The sequence below is a fragment of the Triplophysa dalaica genome, chromosome 17 (genome assembly GCF_015846415.1).
Source record: "Triplophysa dalaica isolate WHDGS20190420 chromosome 17, ASM1584641v1, whole genome shotgun sequence".
In the NCBI taxonomy this organism is placed as follows: domain Eukaryota; kingdom Metazoa; phylum Chordata; class Actinopteri; order Cypriniformes; family Nemacheilidae; genus Triplophysa; species Triplophysa dalaica.
The window spans coordinates 16,253,101-16,277,572 of record NC_079558.1 but is presented as its reverse complement, the minus strand read 5'-3'; the positions used below and the strand labels follow the sequence as shown (position 1 = coordinate 16,277,572).

Below are 24,472 nucleotides of genomic sequence, written 5' to 3'. Positions count from 1 at the left end.
CCAATCTTCACGGTACTTTAGACCGCTATGGACACCAAGACAGCGACAGGTCTGGGGAGAAAAATGTTTCTGGGACAATTTGTTCCCATAATTTGGTAATTTCAGTGGAAAGTGACATTAGAGTATCTGAAAAACCTGTCCATCAACAACATTTTGCGATCCTAAAAGTCATTACCATGCTGTCGTGTGATCTGTGAATGTTAGCATATGGGTATAATATTCTTTTGCCCCATTTCACAAACAAGACCAAGTGCAAACAGCCCATCTTCAGTTGCTTTACAAAGCCCCTGTAGAGAAGGTTTTTGTTTTTGCCTGGAGATGTTGAAATAGAATGCCCTGTGTATAAAAGAGCATATGAAAAATCCCCATGAACATGATCAGAGCTTACAGGTCGACAGCGACAACTAGACTACAAAGACACAGGCAAATTCATTAAGTGACACGCGGTCAGTCCTGCTCCGCTTTGGGCCGTTCAGTTGCAGCGACGGAAAACATTTTGCTTCGTCTTTGATCATAACTCTCTCCGCCACTTGGTCTGTCTGAATAATCATAACTTCCACCCTCACTCCATCTCTCCTTCTCGCCATTTTTATTTCGTTCTTCAGGTGAGGTCAGACATGGGGCTTTAAATCTCGGAAACAGCAATTTTCTTTTTCTTGTTAAGCGTCCGCTCACCGCTCTCCTCGCATACCCGGTTTCGAATTTGAAGAGAGGGCGAATAAATTCAATAACAGAAAACACAAAAGCATCCATCAACCTGTACATTTGCGATTAAGCGCGAGGGTCGGCCTCCAATCTCCAGGGCGGCTACCTGCATGTTCATTTCTTCTGTTCCTTTGGGGGCTTAAAAATGCATTTGTACGTATAAAAGGAGTCCCACCCACAAGTCGGTAAATTAGTAGAAGACATATTTAATGCCAGGTCTTCTTTTGTAAAAATGGTTTAAATTCATCTGTGTCTTGAGGTGTATTGTCCGTTTGATATGTACACTACTGTAATGAAGATGAATGTAACTCAATATCTAATATGATTAATCAATTACTGACTTTAAATAAATGAGCATTACGTTTACATTGTATTGGACTGCGAGACTTCAGATACAAAAATGGGGGACGGTAAGGTAGCCTTCTGTTTCATCAAATAAAATATGCTGGAGTGCCTTTACGCCAGACGAGGTGTCTTCCGATCTATTACAATAAAACTGTCAAAGTCTGAGTCAAAAACCATGTCCGCTATAACCCTGAAGAAAAACTTTGTTCCTGCTTTAGGAAAAAAAGCTTTAAGCAAGCCTAAGTAAGAAATGACATTGCTTGACTTTAAGAAAACCTGTCCAGCAAAATAAACGTTACACTCTTCTGCATCACAAATAAAGGTGATCATCACCTAACTAAATCCTTTTCTCCGGGAAAATACTCACGTTATGTGTCCATGGGGTTTGATTGCTCTTGTCCTGGAGCTCGGACCCACTGTGAACCTCAGACTCCTGCCGGCAGTGACATTCCACTGGGGAAGACTATGAGGAGGAACAACAAAGTAATCTCTTTTAGTGCAAATATAAATAAATGTATTAGTACAAAGTTGCTTTTATCTATAAAATGCGCACACGCACAAAGTAATTTTTTTCAGTAATTCAGGAATAGTTCACTGACAAATACATTTTAATCCATAATTTACTCACCCTCTTGCTATTTATGTATATATTAATTCCTTTCATGGGCGAACAGCATTGCATAAAGACCTATTTAAGCTAATTTCATTTTTTCAGATTTTATTGTTTATTTTGTCTTATTGTGTGAATTACTAACAATACTGCTCTCAAATTTCAGGCGAAACATTGTGTCTATTGACATTTATTAGCAAAATAATGTAAACTGGAGAAGCAGGTCAAATTAACAGAAGAGATGCTCTGACCTCAAATGCTGCAAAGAAAACAAGTTCATATTCACTTTTAAGTAAAGCAACAGTAATATTGGAACATGTATGAAGGACAAAAATAATTTTTTATGCGATAACCTTGATTTTTCTATCACAGTTTTCATGTGTCTTGCCATGTTATCAGTCATTCACATTGCTGTTGGATGTCATTCCTGAGGTTTGATTTTGTTGAAGTTCAACAGACACTGGACTGGAATGGCCACAATACATCTCAAAATGCTGATTAAAGGATCATTTAGAATGGTCTCTTAATTATTTCTGCGGCTATATATCCCCAATTAAAGTAATCCATACGATTCCATGGTGTTATTAAATGTTTTCTGAAGCAAAAAGCTATGTACAATAGTAAAACAATTCATATTTTGAGTAAACTTAGCCAAGATAGGTCACAGTACTCTTTGAACATGTGCAGAGGAGAGAACCACATCGGCAATGACGGCAATCTCACGTGTCTCGGAACCAATGAGATTTATTGTTGCGACCTGTGGAGCAGGAGTGCAACCATTATGCAAACAGTCAACTTCAAGGGGATCTTTTATTTCATTTGTATTGAACAATAGTTGGCTTTTGAGGATAGATCAATAAAAACGCTCTAACTCTAATTAGTAAATCTGTTTTTTATTTGTTTAGGCAACATTAAGCTAGCCGAATAGAAACCTTACGACACACAGATTTTTTTAAATATTTGTGTCTATCTAAATCCTAGCACCACTCACATAGTTTGCCATTAAATTACATGATATTTGTTTTAATTGTACAAAGTCATTATATACTTTCACAACGATATGGAACAAATATCATTTTTAATCTCCGGCGTTGCATCCAGAGTGCAGCTGACTCAAGCCGCTGGTCGGCAGACCTCAGGAATGACAAAATCACCCAACAGCAACATGCATGGCTGAGAAAATGCAACAACGCATGGAAGTTGTGAAAATTCATAAATTCATCATATTTTTCATTTTTACCAGTTTTTTTTGGAAAAACAAAAGCCAAATATAGTTATATATAGATATATAGTTTTTTATATATCTCTAACTATGTCTCTATCTATTTTCTGTGAAGCTGCTTTGGAACAAGGCGAAACTGTGAAAAGTGCTGGAGTAAAAAAACATATATGAATTTAGCAGCATATAATTATACATACCATCTGCTGTGTAAGTTCAGTGATCATCTTCTCTTTGTTTCTGAGCTCATTTTTCAATTCCTGCACCTCCTTCAGGAGCAACGTCACCTAGAAAATATAAACCAAAACCTCTTATTATTTGCAACAATTTTTATGTTTTTACTCTGTACAGGCTCTAGAGACAATCGGATTGTTGGGAACATATGACCAGATATCGAGCAAACATGCATGGGAATTTAACCTGAAATCAAAACCAAAAAGTATGACTTAACATGGAATTAACATGGGTAAATATTTTACCAAATCATTTTGTATCAGATATATTCATATGCTCATTTGAGTATCACATTGTCAGCAACATGTATGATGTATAGATCAAATGCGAGTCGAGTCTCCTCCTACAAAGTGCTAATTTCAGTTTGTAGAATTATTAGAATGTTCAGAGTGCTCCATATTGTGTGTAGAGCATACTGTACCATATTATTCACATAGAAGGTTCTACTGACGCTAATATAGTGGCTCAAAAGACGGACAGCTAACAGAGACTCATAGAAGTCATAGAAGTCTTTGATGCTCTAAGAACTAAATATAAAGCCTGAATAGGAATGTTATAAATTGGAGAGGTGTGGTCACCTGGCAAACAGTTAATGACTAGATCATCTTACTTGAGAAGCTATATCTCAAAGAAAGTCAGGGTCAGCGAATCTGATGACAACATAAGGCACAATATCTTCAGGATGCCAAAGAATGGCTTCAATTTCCCAACGACCTGCTGTCTATGACATCTTCCCCAGCAGTGAAGGTGTTTTGGTCGAAATCCAAAATGACTTTCTTTCAAAAGTATGTTGAAAACTGCCTCTGCCGCTCTAAACATATGGCTGGAAAATAAAAATGGCCACAAGAGGAGCAGACATATGGGCTTATGCATTTGCTCACAGGCAAAGCTCAGAAAGTCTATACCGCTATGAAGCAAAGCATTCTGATGTCTACGACTTGGCATGTGTCAAATGACCAACCAGAACACCCACCAGCGAAAAAAAAAGAAGTTAAAGAAGTCCAATAGTTTCTTAAGCCCGCTGGTTCCTTTCCAGTTCATGTTGATATGTTACATATGTACACTGTTAAAAATGCTGGGTAATTTTAAACAAAGCATGGGACTAGGACAAACCAAACTGATGGGTTGTTTCAACGCAAATTGAGGGGTTATTTTAACCCATTGTCTGGTGAAATGTAAACATTTTCTAGTCTAATTTAACCTTGTGTGCTGTAGGTTTGTCCCTTTCTGACCCAACGCTGGGTTGAAAAGAACCAAGCATTTTTAAAGAGCACATTCCAATAAAATCCATCTTCTCTGATAACCTGTAGACTAGCTGTCCCGACTGCTAAAGCTAATTGGTCCTGGGGGGCAGTGATGTGACTATTTTCTCCAAATAAGCAGATTTAAGGATTCACTTTCGTTCTCCAAAGGTTTGTTTTTTAATAAAAATACGTTATTCGTTTACAAATCAAATTGAGATCAAATTGAAAAGGTGCCACAGGAGAGAAGAGCGAGTAGACTTTCTGTGCACCATTATGGGACGCCAAATGACTTTGGGGGCAAAATCTATTTCAGAGCAACTTCAGTACCTCCCTCATAATGAACAGAAGGTCAAACACCAGGAAAAGCTGCTTGTACAGTAGATACTGTGTTACAATACATTATTGTGTTCTTTTATTTTTTTAGGAAATGTAAGGTTTTTGAAGTAAAAAAACACATGTATGCGTTTTGGCTGTTCTTTTTCACAAAAAAGCATTCTGTCGTCCTGAAAAAACAAGTTTGGGGAAAAAATTAAAAACTTGACTCTCTTGTCTCAACGATACCACTGTTCACTTTCAACAGTGGAATACAAGACTTGCGTGATCTGAGGAAAAAAAAGGCTCACAAGTACATGCTACTAATATGAGGATGTGTGTGGTAATCACCCATTACATTCACATTGACAGACGACATACAACCCCAAATTTCTGAGAACCAGGTACTTCTTTCAATTATACATTACAATTAAGTATGAGAAACATGGATTTAATGAAGGTGATGAAAAAATATACAGTATAGCTGGGTTTTAACACAGGATCTTACCTTTTCTTCAAGTAAAGATTGGTCAGTAGAATCTGGAGTCTGAGCCTCTAAAATCTCTTCAATTGAACCATCTTCCTTTATCTAAATCAAACAGAAAAAATAAAACAAAATCATCAGTGTGTACTACATGGGGTTGTGGTTAAATATACTTATGGCGAAATGTTATGGAAATTGGAAAACTAGGGATTAATTGCGCTATATAGTTATAGTACTGTATAAAGGTTTATCGTTTTTGATAAAACTATACTGTATACAAAGAACTGTCATAAGTTTGTTCAATAATCACAGTCTCATAGACAGCCGGCAGAATAATAACTCTTCAAATAAAGGTATTGGTAAAAATATATTTTTGGACGGTATCTATCTCTTAGTAACATCAAAACACTTAATAGTTAAGGGTGGATGGGCACCATGATGGAAAAAATAGACGTATGGGAGAGCCCTTCCTTCTGATGAATAATGACGACAAAAAAATTGCATATCATGCATGCAATGAGTTATTACTAGAAAAACTGTTGCCCAATGTCCAATCACAAGATCTAAATCCCACCCCCACTGCAGACAGCCTCTGATCTATTGTGTCTATCTCGTATAATCTTGCTCATCCTTTCATCCCTTTCAAAGCCTTTAAAGCTTGAAGGGTGACTAAGGGAGTCTTAACGCTCCTCTGAGGAGCTCTTGAATATGTCCCTCCAACCAAAAATTATCCACAGTAAGCTAAACAGAGATGCAACAGATCTCGCATCTAACAGCAGGCTCACCAGGCTAAATCATGTTGGACAAAGATATTCTAAACCTGTGATATCTATACACCATGGGCACTTTCTCAGAAAGGAGTGTCTCCTAAAATAGAATATTAGAAACAAAATATTAGATTGGAAGTAATACTGTTGTGAAAAAAAGTGAATGCAATGTCACATATCACACAACTCAAACAAAGTGAACTTTCAAAAACGTTCACTTTTTCTCCACATTTCATTTTTAAAAACATTATTTTATTACAAGCACTTATGGTTAACTCTTATCACTACATTTTATCATCCAATTGTATTTCAATGACATTTTTTTTTTACATTTGCACACTTTAACTATGAGTGGTTTGGAATCAACAGTTTAATAGCTTCCAAAAGACTGTACTCAAACACAAATTTAACAGTTTATTTCAACTTAATTGGTTTTTCAGGCTCCTGTCATCAAACTAAAAGAAAAAAAAATGTTTTTCTTCTTCTAATAACAGAATGCAATAACTCTTTCATACATCTAACCAATTACAACCGCCATTAAAACAACAATAGCCCTAAAAGAACTTGCACTTTTCCGCCTTGACCCAGACCACAGGAAAAAACAGTCGCCGTGATCACTGATATTGATATTTCGTCAGCAAAGAAAAATAATTGTTGTGGGTTTTCAATTTTTTGGTGTTGTTTGTTTGTTAGTCTTCCGTGAAAATTGCATCTCTGAATGTGACGCACACAGCAGAATTCATTCGGGGGGGGGGGCAAGTCAATATTATTTGTGCCATTCACAAAAGTGATGGAGGATGTGAGAGCAGTGAAGGAAAGACATACATCGCTTCAGCCTCATAAATCAAAAGAGCCATATAACACTGGAAGAGAATGATTTTGCTGCAAAATTGAAAACCTGTTGGTAACTCGGGCAAAGTTGACCTTCGATGACAGATGAATGTGCAGAAAATTAAAAGTAGACTATTAAATACATTAAAATTACGATGAGAAAAGTAAATTGAGAAGGTTATCCTTCTCACTTAAAAGTTTACTGTAAAAAATGACAATGCTATTTACTTACTAAATTAAGGTAACAATATTACACAAAATATTTTAAGTATTTAAAGTTTGTTTAGATTTAAAATTTCACAACACCATGAATAAATCAAGTAAAATAACCTCAATTATTTAAGAGAATTAAACATGATAAACTTAAAAAAAATCTAGAAGACATTCTAATTTGAGCATTGGATTTAACTAGATTTTTGAACATTTATTATTGTTTACAACATACTGATAATGATGTGCAAGTAAGCTGAGAGTTGTCCCAGTACTGCCATTAGCACCATTACTGTTCACTGAGTGAAAAAACACATCATGAGCTCTCCCATAACCTAAGCATAAGGACCACTCTTCTGAACAATGGTAACCACAAAACTCAGGAAAAAATCCTAAATCTTAAAGATAAATGAACAACAATCAAGTCTTTCATTTTATTGTAAAGCACATACAATAGCACTTTTCCACAAAAAATATTCTCCTTATACAATGCATGCTGGGAACTCTAAATTCACTGCAGTGCTCCGTAAGGGAAACTTATAGAATTTATGTAGTCCCACTAAAAAATAATTAAGTTAAGATCCTTCATACAAGTTTAAGTGGGTTGAACATGATAAAATTAAGTTGAATCCACTCAATAATTTGTGCATTTAGAATTTAGAAAATTTTAACTTAAATTTTAGTTAAAAAAACAACAACACAATTGTATTAAGTAAGGTTTACTCAATTCCTTTCATGAAATATACTAAGACACAGAATCGTTCTTTACTGTGTTGTAGCTAACATTACATTTGTGCGAGAGCTGAATAGACAAAATCGATCATAAAAATCCAAATGAAATGATGTTTTGTTCTTTTGTGTCACAGATGTCAAAGACATTAAAGGTAATGGCTTTATAAGAAACAACAAGATTATAAAAAAATAGAAATCATCCCTATGAAGTGTAGAGACCTAGTCTGAACTCAATCCTATCAATATTTCAGTGTTTCTGACACCAGTCTGAGCGGCCAGACAACACAGCAGGTGCCGATCAGACCCTCGCTCATTCCTTCACACCTTCTGCTTCCTGGTGCGAACTTTATGTACCAACCATATGACTGCAAAGCTGTCTGGTCCAGATGAACAGTGCCTCAACTGTTATGAGCAAAATTCAATGCAACTATCAAAACCATATTTAACTACACATTTGTTTGTTTATGACAGACATAAGGAGTCTCAAACATTGAAACGTGATATTACTACACAAAATCTGATTTGAGCAGAGCTTTGTGGTTTTTAATGCATTGATATCTGGTCACCTCGGTGCCCTGAGGTGTTGCATGCTTCTATAGTTTATTAAGAGTGTTGTGAGTGGTTGAAAAGCCATTTAAAAGCAGTTTCTATTGTTTTTAGCAATTGTTAGCATGTTGATATGTGTTTGCTATGGAATTCTGGTAGTTGCCAGGGATTTGCTAAGTGCCGAGTGATTCTGAGTGATAGTCTGAGCACTGAAAAGGAGAAAACAAGTTCTCCCATGCTGTTGCTTGGGCTTTGCTATGCTGTGCTAAGACAATGCTATGCAGCTACGGTGTTCATATTGTAAATAGCATGTTGCTTTGCTATGGCATTGGGCTAAGGGTTTATGTAAATCTCAAAGCCAACTGTGATTCAAGTATTTCTCCAAGTATGAGCAATAGGTAAGCTGTTCTTATAAAAATCGACCTTACTCTAGGTACCGTAGCTTTTTTGTTTGAAAGTAAAACCATAGTAAGATACTAAATTTCTCCGCTAATACAGATTGTTCTGATTGATTTCAGCCGATACATTATTATAATTCATATAATGACTATTAAAATATCAAACTACTGATGTTTCTTAACATTTTCTAAATCCATAGCAAAGATTCCTTGCATTTTCCTTTCCTCTTTTGAGCGACAGAATATATTAGTCCTGATCATCCGCTGTTTTGGGCCACTAGCCAAAAAATTGAATCTACCGATACCGATTATTGGCCGATATATCAGCCATATTTAGTAACCAATAAAGTAATTTGTATAGTAGTTGTGGTAATTCGAATGTAATGAATTCACCAACAAACAAAAAACTTTTACTATTATAATAAAACCTGTGGTTTACGCCGCTGATTCAAGGTGTTTCTGTCTGTCAATTAAATATGATGAAAATCTTCAAAATGTTCATCAACCCATGTCTGTGCGACTGACAAGACAGCTGTAATGTAAGGGCAACACGAAAGTCATTCAAAGTTACATCTGAAAGGTATGTGTTTGTGTCTAACCTGAAGCAGTGTGTTCAACTGAAGCAGCTGTACTTTGACAGAGGAGCACTCCAGAGCCATGTGGTTCAGGGTCAACTCATCCAGTGTCACATGGTCCGAACTCTCCAACCCATCAATTGACTGCAAAATGCCACTTCAGCAGGCCAGACAGAAGGAAAGAGATCAGAGAACATAAACATATACCGGGTCAGCCAAAGGCCTTGACCTACATTTAGTCATTAACATGTGCAATAAAGCGTTAAAAACAGTGTTGGCAAATTCGCCATTCTGTAGCGAGACTAAGCGACTTTTCACACCCCTTTAGCGACTTATTTTTCAATTAGCGACGAGCTACAAGGCTAGCTGCTTTCTAAAGAAGCCTTGGCGAACTTAGCGAAACATTTTGCTTCACTTCTACTGCCTGTGAGAGCGAGTTTTTGCTTTCCCAGCGTTGCATTGCCTCTATCTGTGTCTATGTTACTCTGTTCAGTAAGCGGCAGGGAGAAGCAGGACATTCGGTTCAGACCGCACTGGCGCGTGAATGAACAAAAAGTGTTTCCAAGAACTAATCACTTATTGACCTTGTTTGAGCATTTATGATTTGAAATGCGATGATTGTACGAACGCATAAACAAGAACGGATAGAATTTAGCTGTTCATGAAAGTGATTCCTAGTGTGTAGTTTTAAGTGGTCGAGTTCACTCACTATTACATAGTTTTTGTTGTCTGCCAAGAGAAAGATAAAAATAAGTGATTAAGAACTTATCTATTGTGCATCTGGTGTATTGTTCTTATTAAATACTGTACAGGAAAACTCATAGAGTAGAGATTTGAAGGATGCTACGTGATGATGTAACGATACGCAAATTTGCCGAAATCTGGCGACATTTAGAAACTTTTCGGGCAGGCTTTAGCTACTTTCCATTGAAAATAGTTAGCAACACTGGTTAGAAAGGAAAAAATTGACGAGCTGTCCAAATAAAGGCATTTTCCCAGAGTTCCCCAGAGTCTGGCACGATTGCATTTAGGGAGTATACACAGGTGTATCCTTTGCGTAACTGTTTTTCTAAACCTGACGTGCTTATAAATTCTCCTCCATATAAAATAATGAAGCGTTTTATTAAAGTAAATGTAGACCTTCAGTTCAGTTATTATTACTATAGTTAATATGTATGTATAACATATACTTGACATACATTTATGACCACTTTTAAGCATGTTTTTAACTGCTTAATGTAGTGGGGATTATGAACTCCACCTAAAGTATGTATTTTCAATGTGATGTCATCATTAACTGATGACGCTTTGAAGTGACAAAATTTCACTTAATTTAACTCCATGTATGCTGAAGTGGTGGAGCTAAGACTTGAGGAAAGGAAGCAAGGGAAGCAAACGAGGAGGCACAAATAAGAAATGAGAAGCACCCTATATGGGTGTTAGAAGCTAGTTGTGGGGAATGTTCTAGGTGGCAGGAAGTGCACTATTTAGTGCACACCTTCACTTAACAGAATAAAAACAGGTAATTTTGAGCTAGACAAAATAAGCTATCACCAGTGATTCATTTATATGTTCCCATTAGTGCCACAAATGTTTATCATGGTCCTTTGTGATTGGTTTGGTGCCTGTGGCACGAATAAATATGCGGTGTGCTCAGAAAGGCTTGCACACTATTCAGTTCCCAAAATGTGACGGCACGCAAGAACACCAGCACACCTGTCCTAGCTTTGTGAGTGGTGCTTCTAACCTGAAATCAAAATCTAAGAATAAGGTTTAAAGAGTGACAAATACTGACATTGTATCTCCATCAATCTCACCAAATAACATAATGCATGGTTGAAAAGGTTACCTGCTTTCAAGGCAGAACTGATCATGTCTGCTCCAGAGCTGCTGTCGTCTCCTCCTCTGATTTGAAAAGCCTCCTGTTCCAGAGCATTCATGAAGTGACAGCCCATCAGTGTCTGCAGCATACACAGAAACGCCAAGAATTGGTTTTTAACAGTGCCGGTAATGGTTTTATTTTACATCTGAAGACACAACAATATCATTCATTTGTTAGATGAAAATCTTGACTTTTGCAAATTCTTTGTGGCTAAATGGTGTTGTGGACTTGCTAGGGGGTTGTCAGGCAAGAGGATCCGGGTGATTGCCTACTTGTCAAAAGAGATCACCACTAGTCTCTGTGATTCTGGTGTTTGAACAGAAACCAGGTATAGACTCAACATGACCACCCTATTAAAATCACACATTCTTTTGCGTAGGCAAGTATTTGCAGACCTCTCCTCAATAAGAACACTATCATTCACGTCTGTAGCACAAATAATAGTATGATCTGGCATATGTAGAATTATACTTTCTAAATTAATAAATTAATAAAAAAAGTCTTTATGAGGAAATATTAGCAAAGGAGTGAAAATTGACAGGCCTTTGCAGACAGAACTAATCTCAGCTCTGTATTCAGTGCTTAGATTTTTACATTATGTGAAGACCAGGCAGAATAAGACATCACAACCAATAAAAGCTCATAACTCTGTGTGAAATGTAAAACTCATCTCAAACCACAGAATGACTCATCTCAAACCAAAGATGTCAGTTCGATGGTATTGATACTCTGCACTGTTATCTTCAGTAAAAATGAACAGCCAGTCAAGCTGCACTGCAAGTCTAATGACAAAATGAATGGAAACTCTTAGAAAAAGCAGCTACATCACACACCAGAAAGAGATGAGAAACAAATGTGATCTAGAAACACACCTCTGAGGACTGTTAACGTGAAGTTTTTTTTTATCTCTGCATTTTGAAACCCCCTTAACAGCTACGTAATGGTGGAGAGCAAGGCACGATTAACACTTTCTGGTCTTCGCTCAATTTCTTACAATATTTCTGTTTAACCCGATTTCTACAAAAGCAACATACAGTACACATCTCTGCTACAAAAGAGAGTCTCGACCTGTTCAGGTCGGTTCTTTGCATTGTTGTATAGAATGATTTTATGTAGAAACCGTAAATCACAAAATACTTTAGCTAGGTTTTCACAAGCAGGGAAGCAACTCTGTTCATATATACGCTTAAAAATAAAGGTGATTCACGATTCCATAGAAGAACCTTTTTTGTCGAAATGGTTCCAAAAAGAAACTTTAGCATCCAATGAAACCTTTCTGTTTCACAAAAGGTTCTTTAGATTATACCAAAGATAAGAAAAAGATGGTTCTTTGAAGAACCTTTAACTGAATGGTTCTTTGTGGAACCAAAAATGTTTTTTTAATGGCTTAACCACCTTCATTTTTAAGCACATATGCTTGTGTTTAATATAATGCATGTTAAAAATGTTGCATTTTCTATGAATATTTGACTAAAGTACTCCATTTCCTATTACATTTGCACAATAAATAATCTGCTAGCTACAGCCATGGTAGGTCTCCGGCTAAATACTGAAACCTAGTGGTCAAAAGCAATAGCAAAAGTAATAGCTCAGTATTATTAAATTGCAGACAATAATTTTGGATAGTTGGCTTGTATGTTTTGAGCGGAATGAGTGCGGTTGGGTCCCCAATCTCACATTCTTTCATTGGGCCCATAATTGCTTGCGGCGCCCCTGGGAGTTGAAAATGATCAAAATATTATAATGTTGGATTTGGTGACACACCCAACTCAAAAAATAATAATAATTATTTATGCCGCCAAAGCACTCATTGTCCAGTATTACCACAAAATCACATCAAAACATTGTTAAAGGTCCGTGTTGCAATTTATCCGTGTTAGGTTGTGGCTCGCTAACCTCAACATTGCTTTTATTAACTGACATTGTGTTTTTGGCATTTGTTCATTGAATGTGACAATACCCATTATACCGTAAATATATATATATATATATTCCGAGCTCATAAGCAATTTTTAAATGCTAAATCATAAATTTTGGACACCACTTACCGCTTTGTAAGGATGCGTTTTCAGACAGGTCTAAATCCAGCATAAGGTCATCTTCCTCCAGGTCACATGACTCCACATTTTCAAGGTCGTTGAGAATGTCCTTATAGATGTAACAGGTAGAAAGAGACAGTGAGTCAAGAATAGGGTCACAATCTTGTCTTTCTATCTGACACGACAGCAGACTTCAGTCCTCAAATTTGAACTCCAGCTTTTGAGGAGAGACAAATGGATATGTGGCAGGCAGTAAATTCCGGTTAAGATTTGTATGGCTAATGCCTTCGATGAAGAAGACTCGTGCAACCCTGTTACCCTTAAGGCTATACGCTTCCCAAACTGCTAAAATTACTTGCTTTTACTTTCAGACATAATCATATCTATATTTTTTATATCCTTCTGATATTATGTCTACATCATACAAACATAATAACACTGTATAAGCAGCATTTTACCCAAAAGAAGAAAATAAATAAAGATAAGCACATGTATATTCATGGGAACACTACTACATAGAGGGAAAATGACAAGTGATGCGTATCCAAGCGAAGAACAGTTATCGTACCTGAAGGAAGCCACCCTCCCTTTTGCCCAACTCATCTGTCTGAGAGAAGGCTTAGTCCCAGCTGAGAACCTCCGTTAAATGACTTTTCCCCATGACCAACCCCCATCTACCCATGGCATGACAATAAAGCTACTCAGAACGGAACAGCCCAACTGGAAAAGAGTGCCAGATACAACTGAAAGGTTTCCTAGAACAAACCGAAGGGCGAATTCACTAAAAAGGCATGCCATGTTGGTGCCCAGTGTTTCAGCGCAGGTGCAAAATCCTGTGTCTACCCACCTGCATTCTCCTGCTTGTTTCAGCACAGCTAGCTCATTTGCATAACGTATTTTGTTAACCAGCTGCTAAAGCAAACGACACAAACAGTGCATGTACATAAATCATGCTATCAGCAGGTGCAGTTTATTTATTTACTTACTTCCTCCATGGCGTTCTTTGGTTAATCTGTCACTGCCCCTATATTTCAGCACAAAGCATGATAATGACATGCCCACAATAAAATGTTTCTTAACATTCAATTGTGGTCTAAAAATGTCTGAACGTGACAAACACCACCAAAGTCCAAGGAATTGCAGATTGAAGTTTTCAAAAGTTAAGGGTTCCGCCAACCCTGTTGGTACACACCAGAGATTCATCATGCACTTTCAACATACAGCTGGTGAACCTAGTGCTTAAACTGTCACACCTCAAGTACCGTTTCACCATCTTCTACCCCTGGCATGGCTATCACTGGCCAGCCAATTCTAGTAAAGGACATTATCCTTTTCTGTCTCCATCTACCATCAGTAGACTGTGCCAATCCATTCACTGTCAGGTGGTTTTAGACAGAGGCACATTCTCATAATTGGATTGGAAATGCAACAAGACGTAGATGATTTCATGAACTTTTTTAGAATATTTTTTTTTCTAGAGAAAGACATCAACATATGTAACCTGGCAGGTAAAACACAATGACTAAACAGCACAAATAATTGAAATTTAAAGGCACTGTGAAACCTTTTGTCAATCTAGCATGTGTTTAGTCTTGTAGGCTTTAGCACGTTTTACCCTAACAACAAGCCTAGACTAGTCTACATGCACGTGTTAAACGTAAGCTGTGAGAACGCAGATAAAATAGGACATCATTTTAAAGCTGCTTTACCTTTATACATTTCTGCCTATCCATTGAAATCACGACCTTGCCAAAAGAAACATAATAACAAACCTTTCTGCATTTCATTGACAATACATCATTATCTGTCTCTTTCTGCAAGCTCTCAGGGCAGCCTTGTTTTTCTCTGCTCAAGACACAGGAAATGCTACAGGATGAACTTTACAGTCTCTGCTCCATTTATTGGTTATTGGCCATTTCTCATATAGCCTCCAGATTGAGGTCTTCACACAATGGAACCTTTTTGAAACCATGTTTGAATGGAACGCAGCCTTTTCAACACGGCCCAGATGTGACCGTCTCTATTCAAACACAACTCCCTCACTCAGTCAATTACCTTGCTCATTGGTTACACCAAAGATAGTTGCATGACAGTGCTCCGCCTATGATAACCGTGCATGTCGCTGTCAACGTTTTAGAGTACGGAAGTCGTAGATCATACATAAATCATCAAGTAAGATTAAATACCAAACACTAACTTAATCCTTGTCAATTTGCTGCTGTAAACAAGCGCATGTTTACATAAAAAAATTTGAAACTGCTGTGCACTGGATATGACGCATTCTTGGTGGGTTGCCTTTATAGTTTCTCTCTTTCATTCACATTTTCATTATTTCTCACTAATAACTTCACTGAAGCAGCACAGTGCTACTTTTAAAGAGGTGGCGGTTTGGAATTAGTGACGGAGGTTTGTTCAACTGTAATGGTGGGCTGGAATTCATAGCAGGAGTTAATTAAAAAACTGGAGGGTTTTAAATACACAGCGTTTTTTTCTGATTTATCTACACACTTGTGTCGTCATACTGTATTACTGCCAGTACGGCTATGATTGCGGATTGCTAAAAGATGGCTTGAAACCTGAAACTCTTAAAACTGTGCAATGTAACCCGGACAATTACTGATAGTTTTTATGTTGTGTAATAGTTGATAAAAGCCATTCATCTGTCCATTGGTCTTCAGAAAAATCCTTGTGATCTTCCACAATCTTTGCTTTTTCACCATTGACCACCATAGTTGGAAATATTATTGTATAATTAATCTTGCACTGTTGAACACAAAATAAGCTATTTTGAGGAATTTAGAAAAGCCAGGTGTAGCTTTTGGACTGCCCGACAAACTGTTTAAATAACCTCAATTAGCATCACTCTCCACACAAAATAATGACAATTGACACTAATTATCATTTTCAGAGGTCTGCTATGGCGATTATTCAGACCCAAAGCTCACGCACATGGAAACCAAACTCGCGCGTGTGATTTTAGCGCGCAGAACAGTTCCAAGAGTGAAAACAGTAAACGTAAATAGTCTACACCCATCAGCAGTGTTTGATGCAATAAGTGTTCAGATATAACGGGCCACAGAAATAAGCAGAAAACTGAATACTTTAATAAAGGGATTGTGTGTACATTATGGTTGTGACCGCAATAATTCATCATGCGATTATGAAGATAGAGCAGAGTATTATAACTAGGCATATATCCAGATGTGTCATGTATGCAATTTCAGTAAATTACAAAGCCAATCCAGGTGACAATACAGTTTTAGTAATATATGCCAGATGGCAGTCCTGCTGCATCCTTCACAAGCCAGCACTCAGAACAAATCTCCATGCCAGGCAACAGCCTGGGCAAGGTGCGATTAGCACTAATTTGTGGGGAAGCGACCTCGAAAATGATTGATGAATCAAGTGGTTCAGAGTCTTCAAACAGCCTTATAGTACATGCCAATAAATGAATGACTCAACAACTAAGCCTGAATTTTAAGACATAAACTTGCAATTTTCAGATATAGTTATGCCATTATGTGTGCTGACACACAAGTGAAACAAACAAGAAAATACAACAAAATTGATTGATTAATTAAAAAAATAAAGAAAGAAAAATAAACGAATCCGGGCCTTTCAGAAGCAGAGGGAGGAAAGGAAGTCACTCCGTCTCATCAATATTTCAGAAGGGTCCATGTGCCACTGGTGTGTGACAGAGTGAACACACAATATTAAAATTCAGTAGTGTTTGTGTTTGGACAAAACAAAAGAAAATGGGTAGGGTGGATGAAAACAAAACGTGTCGGGTCTAATGCCTGTTGTATTAAGCTTGCTCATTTAGTCAACTGATTCATTAAAGGACAGAGCCTCAAGTACGGAGCATCTTTTAAAGGTTGTGAGTTTTGTAAAAATATGTTATCTCCTTGGTCAAAGAAGCGAAAATGTGCCAACATGTTTGTCCTCTGTCAGTTGCTATAGTACTTTGAAAGGGAGGGGTGAAGTGAGTTTGTTGCAATTCACAACCTCACCACTAGAGATTCCCAAATTTCCACATTGCTCCTTTAAGCAAATCTTATGGTGCAATGGTGAAAAGTGTTTATTCAAATCAGATCAACCAGACAGCAGAGCTTTTTCTGCACCCAGCCTCTCATTGCTCGGACAAAAACATTCCACTTCATGTCATTGAGCCATACAGCTGCTGTCAAACCTAAATGGTAGACCAACTGAAAGGTCTGTTTTCTCACCTATAGTTTTTTTGCACATGACATCACGTCACTTCGCGAAGTGACGATGGGGGGCAGCAAGTGATTTTCTCCATAGGAATTCACTATAACTAGATCAAAATACCCATGCTTTGTATCGTTTTTGACTGTTCATATCGAATCAAACCAAGAATGGTATTTTTATAGTGTAGCAAAAGTTGAAGTTCATGAAGGGGGGAATAAAAAAGTGGCTTGTAAACCTGAATCTGCGGTTGGAATGAGCCGAGCCGGATGACTTTCTAAAAAGTTTAAACAGGTTTACCAAACAACGACCAGGTGAGAACAAATTTATGTCAAACCTTGTCATGAAAACACTAGCTGCAAAGTTCGAGTCCTGATTAAACGGATAAAATGATAAATCTCGCATTAAGCGTTTCTCCCCAATAGAAGTCAAATATATTGAACAGCTTAACGTAGTGAAATAAGAACCACGTAAAACAAAAATTCTATTAAACCTTAATTGTAATAAACACTAGCTACTGTTAAAAGATATAGTTTCACAATAACGCTTAACGTTTAATGGAAGCTAGTGTTTATTACAAGTAAGGTTTGACAGAAATGTGGGCTCACTTGGTCATTGTTCAGGTCGATAAACATAGGTACTTCGGGAGGAAAATCACTTGCTGCCCTCCAGTTGTGCCTTGCGCGTCATAATACCCACGTGATTGCAGACAGCCTACTGTATTAAACCAGATTTTTCACCCCAAAAATATTTGGTTCAATCTAGGTGTATACACTTGTTGTTGGTGAATCAGTTCAATGTTCAATGTGGAGGGGCCTTGATTCTGTCAATGAAGGAGAGGACAGTTAAGGAAAGGGTGAGAGAAAGAATAAGAAGAGCTGGAACGATTTCAGCAACAGAAACCCAGATCATCAGACCAGACAAAACAAGACAAGGTTACCCAGTAGGAGGCCACACGTCGTCCTCACTCCACATGATGGCTGTTGAAGAGAGGTTCAGGATGCAGAGGAAGTTGAAGGATAATGGAATTGTCAAGTAGCATCAGTAAAGTGGAGAGACAGGTCAGGACCATCACAGCGTGTGATTAGATCAGAGCTCAAGTAACTCCACATGGAAGACAGCAATCCCACAGCCACTAGACCCACGTCATTCACCAAAAATAGCAAGTTCTAAGACATAGTTTGAGGATTAGTTGAGCTCAAAATGTTTATTATAATTTACCAAATTTGAAAAATCTGTCTATTCAGAAGACACTCAAAGATTTCTGAATTTCTTCTCAACCAAAGTTCTTACATTTCCAATCCTTATCAAACAGTCTGTCATGTCCGTTACGATGCTACAGTACATGGTTCTTTAATGGTGCTTTATCCTGTCATTTTTTAGATACTTAAAAGAAGAGAAAGTAATTCTGTGGTTGGAAAAAAATTAGGGTGAATAAGGAAAGAAAGAATTATCATTTTCGGGTGAACTATAAAGAAGTCTTCATTAGGCATGACATATCTTGCTGAATTTATGAGGAGAGTTGTGCAGTCTCGGTAGCTTCAGATCTTAAGTGCTCAGCTCTGTCAGGTCCCCTATGCCAGGTAAATTTTGTTCATTTAGCACAGTTCCAGTGGCTCGGGTAGTTTTATGTCTATCCTAATGACTCAAAACAAAGCAACTTAAAAGCCAACCCCATCTCGCAAGCTAATGAACAACCCATTGAGACCTCACAATGGGACGAAGAACAAATAGTCCAGCTCTGAGGAACACGTCATAGAAAGGGTTTTAAAAAGACACAGCCGGATCTTGATGCCAATGAAATGAAGTTTTGTGAGACTTATGCAAACCGGAATGACAAAAGCAAAGAGAAAAGCTTTCTTGACAAGGAAAGTTTAAAAGGTCTTTACGCTTCTCAACAAAGAGTGACAAGCAAATTGTTTTAGCATTTCTGTCTATTCCATCCATTCCCGCTTAAGTAGGGCTTCCACAAATACATGTTCTTGATGTGTCCAGCTCTAAATTTAAAAAATCATTAAGAGGAATTTCCAATAGAATATTTTAGAGATCAGCACGGTATATATGGTGAATGCACATAATGAAAAGCATGGAGCTATTGTGAACTAACAATATACCCTATTTTCGAGGCACTTATTGGTCTTTGTTTATACAAAACAAATACAGTTGTATGAGGCGCCATAGAGGGTTAAAACTTTGCTTATGAATACATATATAAAACACGGCATACACATATATTTATATTACTCATTACTCACATATATAGGTATGCAATTGGATGTTCAAGCAAGTACATGTGCATATTAATATGAACTCCATATTAATACATGTTATGTTGTATTGGTTTGGTATGCATATACAGTTGTGAATAACTTGCATATGCATGCAAACTTCTTGCACATATTTACCTATAGACAATCGCATATACATATAAAGTCGATAAAGTGCAAATCGCGTTTGCAAACACGCATGTAAAACACTCGCATATATGTATATGCGTATGCTTATAGAGGTATATGCATATACCTGGTTCAAATGAATATGCAACAAGTGTCTATAGTGTATGTATGCATGAAGTTTACATGCATATGTAATGTAATGCATGTTTTTGCTTGAACATCCAATAGTATACCTATAGAGGGCTCTAGACTGCGACCAAAATGCTTGTAAAATGTTTTTATAACATGCCAGGTAATATCTCACAGAGTAGCATTGGTGCGAGTGCGTAAAACTAACTTTTGTCCGGACAAAGATTTATTTGAATATTTAATGTGATTCATGAGTAGTGAATGACGCGAAGGATTCACTTGTTTTCTACCCCCTTTAGAAACTTCGCTCTTGGGTCTTCTAATCCTTGAAAACAAGGAAGTTGTACAATTCCAATACTAAAGAACCAAGGACGCTGGAATTTACCTGGATATGTTCTCGATATCCAACACAACCTCTCTGCTCTCTCCATAAGGAGCAGCAATGCTCCTATCGAAACATTAATTTTGCACTGCTCTTTATAATTGCATGTGATCTGTATAGATCACATGCAGCTTTCGCTAAGCCTTACAGTCTCAAGGCTTAGCGAAATAATAAGACACACACGTTTTCAGGGTCATAGTTGAGGCACTTAAGTGAAACCTAACAAAAAAAACAAAAGGTACAAGAGAACTTGGGAGCTGTGTCAAGCCCAAATGACGAAACTAATTAGAACATTGCATTGAAACCCCATATGACCACTGAAAGAAAGAAAGACAGGACGAGAGCACAAGAGATGTTACAATCTTTCTGTTGCAGCCAATTTGCTTGCAAGATTACATTCTGGACCAACACTGCCCCCTAGAGGAACTCAATTCACATTATAAATAGAAAGTTTACAGAATAATTTGCCACATTTTACTCCTTTTTTTTGTTAATTGGTGGTGTTGAAAGCCATGGTCACTGTTTTCTGTCCTTGCATGACAGTGAACAAGAACAATTATACTTTTTTATTTTTTGTTTCCAGTATGTTAAATAACATGCAGGTGAGTAAATAATCAGAATTCTTTTGTGTGAACTAACCATTTAAAAAAGACCTGCTAGAAATACAAAGTTTCTGGCCTTTATGATCCATAAACAGAAAATCGGATTGTTGATTATATTAACTCGGTTATCAACCAAAACTTGCTTCCAAAAAGAATAACTACATCCATCAATTTGGAGGCTGATACAGACATCCAAAGAAAGCACATAAACTGAATAAGTGACATCACTTTGGAATAGAGTTTTATGACTTTCTAATCCTTTGCTCAGCATAACGTAAATCACACAGCAGGTGCAGACTCACAGGGACACTGGGTCAGCTGTACTGTCTGAGGAAATCCACATAGGCAGTTGGCAGGAAAACATCCCTTCTGACTCAGCTAGAGGAGGAGAAGCACTGATATCTCAGCGTGACAGACGTTCCATCAAGACAGAACGGAGGAGAGAGAGAACGGAACAATGTCGCTCTGAGTTTTCTTGCTTGGCTGGGTCCAGAGAAGCTTCTGTGCTTGGTGTGACATGTGTGTGTGTGTGTGTGTGTGTGTGTGTGCGTGCGTGCGTGCATGTGTGGGGTTATTTGCTGAGCTTGCTAATTAACTTCTGTTTGACCAAGGATTCTACCAAACTGATTGTGCCTTCAGAAAAATGACAAGCTCATTAATTTTAATATGTGACCCATTGTGTTGAAAAGGTGCCTAGGCTATCTATTTCACTGACTATTTCAATGGTTTATAATTTGATACTCAGATTATAGATTTATCATATGATTTAAAGCAACGGAAACAGTGTCGGTCAATCTAATATTTAAATGATTTTACAGTTTGATTTAACTTAAAGTAACATGCCAGTCTTGTTCGTCTTTGTGTCTTTTATTTTGAAATGTAGTTTTGTAGTTCAAGTGTATGATCACTGTAGTCTTTTTGAGTTACCTCCCTTTGCCTCTGTCTTTTCTTAAGCTATGTTCATGTCACTCGGTGAGCCATGTCTCTATTTTGTTTGTTCCACTGTGAATAAATATTGCAGGTTTAATCAACTTTCAGCATTCAGTAGACTTTTGTGACACAAACAATAACAATGTTAACAGACAGAAAGTCAAAGTTAATTTCAAATACAAATATTTCAAAGACAAATATTTTTTCATTAATAAAAGCACATATAATAAGGACTTTACATAATCTAAAAATACTTATTCATCTTCAGTTAAGTTTGTCTTACTGAGGTGCATGACTGTTTTTTAAATCAAACAGCTTTTTTGTGACAGTTATCTGTAAAAATTAAAGGGATACTCCACCCAATGCTGTCAGGAATAACTCACCCTCTTGTTGTTCAACAAATTTGCCATAAATTTAAGACTTTCATTTATCTTCAGAACATGAATTAAGATAGTTTTGATGATGACAAAGCTTCTGACTAGGGATGTAACAATTCACTGTGAGCCAGTTGAAAATCAATTATGTGACCATTCAAGTCGTCAAATGAATCATGATGCATGTTTTGAACAGCAGAGGCCACTGTGTTTACTGCAAACTTCGTAAACATGGTGTTTCAGAACTGTTTGATTTTCTAAATTCTTCAAAACATTTTAGTTTGTATTAAACAGAACAAAAAAAAGATTATAGAATTTTTTTTTGACTATGTAGTCGATTGTGCTCCAGAAACCACAGTTGTTAACATTCTTCCAAATAACTTTCTTTGTTTACAACCAAACAAAGAAATGTATACAGGTTTGTAACAACGTAAGGGTGAGTAATTCATGACAGAATTTTCATTTTTGGGTGAACAAGGCCTTTAAAATTGCAATTTAGTTTTGTTGTGTGACAAAGATATTTTAATTTTACAAAGAAAGGTGCAGCATTTCAGCAGTAATAAAGGGCACTTCTTAATTTCTAATTTGTCTTAACTGATTTTGTATAAATCAAAAAAATATTGTGAGATCAGTATCGTATCTCATCAAGAGCTTAGTGAATCGGTCCTGTGTCAGGTCCAGAGCACATGTGGCCTGAACACCGGGCACCTCAGTCAGCTCCACATCTCCAGCTCCTGCATCTGCACAACGATCATGCCTTGCATTCTATCGTGGCTGTACTTTACGTTGTTTTGCTGTCAAGGAGGTCTATTTCTATTGCAGCATAAGCAGAAGGAACAGTATGTCCTTTTCACCACTAAAAGTTGCAAAAATAATAACAAAAGTGAAGCTTGGTGGTTATGTGAAGGAGCATGGTATGATGGGAGCTGTGGTCTTCACTGCCAACGGAAATCAGTCTGAAGAGACTCACAAATCGTGTTTTTAGGTGGCATAAAACACAGGCTCTATACCGGATGCAAACAGATGTAAATCTGTTGTAGATAGGCCTACATCATAAGAGAGTTGCATTTTAGACGTCTTTTTTATGAGACTCACTGTTTTGCCATTTGCAGATCGATCTGAATAGTGTGTGATAGTGACAGAGTGAGTTTGATAGCATGCGTCATGCACTGCATAAAGTCGCCATATTTCGTTTCTAAGAGAAGAAACCGAGGAAGGATATCCCAGAAATTATGCCGTTGACAAGCGACACAATGATGAGGAATGTTACAATCAAAATTCCTTGTTGAAAACATTTGGGATAATGTAAATACACAAATTAACAAAATATATAATAATCTTCGAGTGTTCTTTTGCACATTTAAATAAAGATCCTACATATTGTGCCTTTAAATGTACAGTTCACCCCAAGACGTTATATTATCATTTACTCTTCCTGATGATATTCTAAACCCAATTAAAAAACAACTTCTGCAGCACACAAAAGTTGATATTTTGAAGACTGTTGGGTTACAAACAACACTGGAAACCACCAACACAAACCCACTAACGTTTATATCAAAACATCTTGTGTGTTCCACTAAAAAAAGAGTCATAAACAGGTTTTGAACAAGCTAAGGGTGAATAAATGTTGCCAGAATTTTTATTTCTTTTTTTATTTCTCGCTGGCAATTCAAAAGTTTGTTATCATCATAACATCACAGAAAATGTGTCAACCAGATTAGAAATACAAGCATGAAGATAAAACATGAAGAGCCAGTTATAAGCTGAAAAACAGCTTGAAGACAGGCAAGCAGAGGGCGACAAAAGTCAGGCAGAATTTCAGTGGATAGATCAGAAAAACGTTTTGAACAGTTCTTATCAAACACAGCATTTCGGTATATTAAATAACATCACTGATTAAAATAAGGGGATTTGAAGTGCATAGCCTGTCAAGACGGAGCAGTTTCCCTGCATTTAAGAGACATGGGTAACTTTTTCAAGGACGTTATTGTACAGGTGGGAACAGGTGGCTTGCAAAAGGTGTAAGAGGCCCCATCTGTATTTGGCCACACTTGAGAAAGGCAGATGCTGTCAACTTCTCATCGCACCTTAATTTACACCCTGACAAAGCCCAGAAGATTTTATTATTATGATTTTAGTGCAATGCTCTGGATCAGATGTAGTAACTTAGATGAGCTTTGAAGCATCTTAAAATCAAAATGGTCTCACTGAAATTCTATTAGAAACTTAGTTTGGCTGACATTCCTAAACAGTACATGTGTATCTCACAAAACCTAGCAAAAATCCATGTCTGTGTCTAACCGTTGTTGAAACATTA

The 24,472-nt window shown here is 37.1% G+C and overlaps 1 protein-coding gene across 6 annotated transcripts in view; it reads right to left on the bottom strand.

Moving 5' to 3' along the window:
* The window catches only part of ccser2b (coiled-coil serine-rich protein 2b), a 53,521-nt gene that overhangs the window by 15,467 nt on the left and 13,582 nt on the right, over nucleotides 1–24,472 (bottom strand). For all 6 annotated transcript variants that reach the window (XM_056771207.1, XM_056771208.1, XM_056771209.1 and 3 more), the window contains 6 exons: nucleotides 13,143–13,242; nucleotides 11,062–11,173; nucleotides 9,237–9,369; nucleotides 5,178–5,258; nucleotides 3,080–3,166; nucleotides 1,418–1,513 (listed from right to left, as the gene is read on the bottom strand). In XM_056771207.1, the coding sequence (XP_056627185.1) occupies nucleotides 1,418–1,513; nucleotides 3,080–3,166; nucleotides 5,178–5,258; nucleotides 9,237–9,369; nucleotides 11,062–11,173; nucleotides 13,143–13,242 (609 nt within the window). The remainder of the gene's footprint in view (nucleotides 1–1,417; nucleotides 1,514–3,079; nucleotides 3,167–5,177; nucleotides 5,259–9,236; nucleotides 9,370–11,061; nucleotides 11,174–13,142; nucleotides 13,243–24,472) is intronic.